This window comes from Dermacentor variabilis, chromosome 3 (genome assembly GCF_050947875.1).
Source record: "Dermacentor variabilis isolate Ectoservices chromosome 3, ASM5094787v1, whole genome shotgun sequence".
Classification (NCBI taxonomy): Eukaryota; Metazoa; Arthropoda; class Arachnida; order Ixodida; family Ixodidae; genus Dermacentor; species Dermacentor variabilis.
The window spans coordinates 103000775-103004992 of record NC_134570.1 but is presented as its reverse complement, the minus strand read 5'-3'; the positions used below and the strand labels follow the sequence as shown (position 1 = coordinate 103004992).

Below are 4218 nucleotides of genomic sequence, written 5' to 3'. Positions count from 1 at the left end.
CGCCGAGCTAGGGACTGTAGTGTGCAGGTGCGAGCTACTGGTCCCTATAGCCACGGTACGAAGTTCAAGTCTTTCATAAAATGTTCAATAATACGTTATTCAAGTATTTATTTCCCTTATTATGAGTTCGTGTAAGCATTCCTAGGAAACTATTAAACATGAAATAGAGGAACGAAGTAATCGCAACGCTTCCTGTACATGTTAGTGAAGGTACGGGTTAACATATAAACGTAGGCAGCAGGCCGCCATACTGCGAGTTCTATTCTTCACCAAGTGCACCGCCAGGAAAGGAATGGCGAAAGGTCATAGTTTGAGCAACGAAGCGAAATGCGCCGCTAACATCTCGATGCAGCGCCCAGAATCTTATCGTTCAGTATTCCAAGCAGATAGTAATCACTATGAGTTCAACGAGCTTTTTTGTACAACCGGAAAAATTTATTTTACAACAGTGTTGAACAATATGGACAACTGAGCCTAATCTCAACAAATTGTTCTTTTCCTCTTCAGCGCACCATGTCTTCTGATTCAAAGAATGATTTCTGCAAGAAGAAAAGAGTACACATGACACATTAGTATCGGAACTAAGTGTGAACTTTACAATTTCAGGGTATTCTATATTGTACTCACACTTCTTCCTGCGGAGGAGGGTGTTGTAGTCGAAGGGAGTGCCAAGGCCGTAGCCGTAGTTCAAGCCGTAGACACCGAATCCGTGGCCGAGGCCGTAGTGGCCAGCGCCGTAGCCGAGGCTTCCAACACCGTATCCGTAGACTGGGGCCGCCTGGTAGGCAGCGAAGGCTGGGGCAGCATGGGAGACAGTGGCCACAGCTGGGGCGTGGTGGACGGTGGTGGTGGCAACAGCGGGGGCGGCGTGAACGGTAGCGACAGCTGGGGCAGCGGCGTAGGTGGCGACTGGGGCAGCGGCGTAGGTGGCTACTGGGGCAGCGTGAGTAACTGTGGCCACAGCTGGAGCGGCAGCGACAGTGGCAACAGCTGGGGCAGACTGGAAGACCTTGGTAACAGCTGGGGCGGACTGGTATGTGGTGACGTGGGACACGGCTGGGGCAGCAGCGACGACTGGGGCGCTCTGGTAAACCTTAGTCACAGCTGGGGCGGCCTGGTAGGTCACGCGGGAGACAGCTGGAGCAGCGTAGGTAGCGACAGCTGGGGCAGACTGGTAGGTGGTGACAGCTGGAGCAGACTGGTAGGTGGTGACGTGGGACACAGCTGGGGCAGCAGCGACGACTGGGGCGCTCTGGTAAACCTTAGTCACAGCTGGGGCGGCCTGGTAGGTCACGCGGGAGACAGCTGGAGCAGCGTAGGTAGCGACAGCTGGGGCAGCAGCCACGACTGGAGCGTTCTGGTAAACCTTAGTCACAGCTGGGGCAGCCTGGTAGGTCACGCGGGAGACAGCTGGAGCAGCGTAGGTAGCGACAGCTGGGGCAGACTGGTAAGTGGTGACAGCTGGAGCAGATTGGTAGGTGGTGACGCGGGACACAGCTGGGGCAGCAGCGACGACTGGGGCACTCTGGTAAACCTTAGTCACAGCTGGGGCGGCCTGGTAGGTCACGCGGGAGACAGCTGGAGCAGACTGGTAGGTGGTGACGCGGGACACGGCTGGAGCAGCGGCGTAGGTAGCGACCGCAGGGGCAGCGTGGTAAGTGGTAGAAACTGCTGGGGCAGTGGCCACAACTGGAGCGGACTGGTAGGTGGTGACGCGGGACACAGCTGGAGCAGCAGCGACGGTGGCGACTGGGGCAGCGGCGTAGGTAGCGACCGCTGGAGCAGCCTGAACAGCGGTCACAGCTGGAGCAGCATGGTAAGTGGAGACGGTGCGAGAAACAGCTGGAGCAGCTACGGCGTAGCTGGCGGCTGGTCCGTAGGCAAGGCCGTGGCCGACACCGAATCCGGTGAGGCCGGAGTAGCCAATTCCGTGGCTAAGACCATAGCTAGTGAGACCAACACCACTGCCGAGGCCAACACCACTGCCAAGGGCAACACCGCTGCCGAGGCCGACACCACTGCCGAGGCTGTAGCCACTACCGTGAAGGAATCCAGCAAGGGCGCTGGAGGCCAGGGCAAGGACGACGCAAACACGGAACTGTAAAAATATATTAGACTATATAAGAATATATACATTTGAATACCGTGAAGACAATTTGACTGGTCTGACAGATTTTTTTTCTTTTGTAAACGACATTTCCTTATTACGCTGAAGCATTTAGAAACTACGGATGATATGCCTTGGATGCGCATGAAGTCCTAGCTACCATTGGAGTTGACTCACACAGGCAACTTTCCTTCAACCCTCATGTGAGCTAAGCTTTGGCCTAGTTATGGCTTCCTGTTTTTCACGATAAGTGGTGGATATTTGGACTTAGGGAGCAATCCTCTCATAATTCATGGGTTGAACTGCGGGGAGATGCAGACCAAGCCACAAGTGAAAGAAGCTTGTTGCATGAAGAAGTCTGTCGAGTTCTCTCAAATTTTGTAAATTAAGGCCGAAGTGTACCTTTGCTATAGAGTGCCCGATGAGATCAATTTTACATGGTTAGTAGACTTTGTAAAACGCATGGTTTCCGCATGTCTATGGCCTTTGTTTCTATGAACGCCATCTTTTGTAATAAAAAGTGAAATATCTACTAGTTTATATGGAACTATGACTAAATTTAGAGCGCGAACTACTGTTACAGAACCTAAGGAACAATAAAAGACAAGCTGTCATATCCGCGTCGGGCAAAAGCTTGCTTGAAGGATTAAAGAAGCAGGGAGGGAAAAAGGGCCCACACGAAGCTAGTGGGACTGATAAGAAAATGCTGGTCGTCATCCCATATGCCCACTGCCTGTCGCATATGTTGAAAAGGTTAGGGTCACACAATGGCGTGAAAGATGTTTACTCTGTGAAGAATAAGCTCGCCGCGATTTGTTGAGCCGTGCACAGTCGTAGTGAAAGCTCGAGTAGCCGCACTACAGATGCAAACATTAGGTCGGTTTGTTGTCTTAATCATGTAAACAATTTCGTTTCATGCTAAACTTCAGTGTCGCATTCTGTGCCTTTCTTGTGTGGAAAAAGATATGTGGGCCAAACTGGCGAATGTCTTAACACTAGGCTGAAATGACATTCCAATTCCACAAAAGGGATTGCTCGCACACGCCATGCAATGCACGTGAGAGTCTTTAACTCCCAAGGTAAATGCACCGAAGTTTCATAAAACTATTGTCTTTTATAGGCACAAAGATCGAACAACAAGAGAAGTTGTAGAGGCGAACGAAATAAATAAAAAGTGGGCAGGGTATGTCAGTGATGCGTTTATAGCTATTCTTGACGCTGAAATATCTTTTCTAGATACGACCTGACGCGTGTAAATCTTTTTGGGAAGCTAACATCGGTAAATTGTCTATTTTGGTTTACTGTTCTTATGCCGTTTGATGACGCGTGATGACATACAACATGTCTACATGAACATGTGTTTTCTCACAATTATGCTCAGATTCTGAAGTGGAGGCTCAAGGGACAAAAACTATGAACCTGAACCCAAGCAGTGGCACAGAGAGTGACTCACGCAAGCTGAACACCCATACTCTCGAAGCAGTACCCTTCGTATATAAAGCTAAATACATACTCTACAAAACACATAAAGATGACATAGAGGGTGGTAGATTACGTCAAGTCCTCCACTTTGGCGCGGGCGGTAAAAATCGAGAAGCAGCAGCGGTACCTTCGACGGCAATTTCCTAAGCAGGAATTGATGTTTTGGCATACAGAAAAGGATAATATACTTCTATGCGAATGCTCTGTCGATCTAGCTAGAGTTAGTACTTTGCTGTAGTGTCCCTTTAAACACTTTCAACACACCCTAGGCGAGACGCTTGATGAACAGTGCGCTTACCATGGTTGTGGCAGTGGTACCGTTGGCTAACGAAGGACTGCTGAAGTTGTCCAGTCTCCGACTCCCTTATATACGTGACACCATAACTGTGAAAGCGACGGGGAAAGGATACTGAGTCAGTGAGGGAGAGAATGCAAAAAAGGCGACACCTGCAGGCACACCATCGCTCGTACCTAGGTGCACGCACGTAGAAACACAGATCCGGTTGAGAACGCGCCTAACGTTATTTTCTGCAGGAAGAATGCGGATTGTCTCTTTTTTTCTTGTTTTTTCGCTTTTCAGTTCTTTATCTTAAGCTATGCTTCCTTCTAGTGCCCCCCTTTTGGAGCAC

At 50.1% G+C, this 4218-nt stretch overlaps 1 protein-coding gene across 1 annotated transcript; it reads right to left on the bottom strand.

Moving 5' to 3' along the window:
- Positions 1-412: 412 nt before the first annotated feature.
- LOC142576123 (uncharacterized) lies at positions 413-3966 on the bottom strand. Its single transcript, XM_075686079.1, has 3 exons — positions 3888-3966; positions 628-2098; positions 413-539 (listed from the first exon to the last, which is right to left on the bottom strand). Coding segments are annotated over exons 1-3 (1476 nt in total). The 5' UTR covers positions 3891-3966; the 3' UTR covers positions 413-537.
- Positions 3967-4218: the final 252 nt, after the last annotated feature.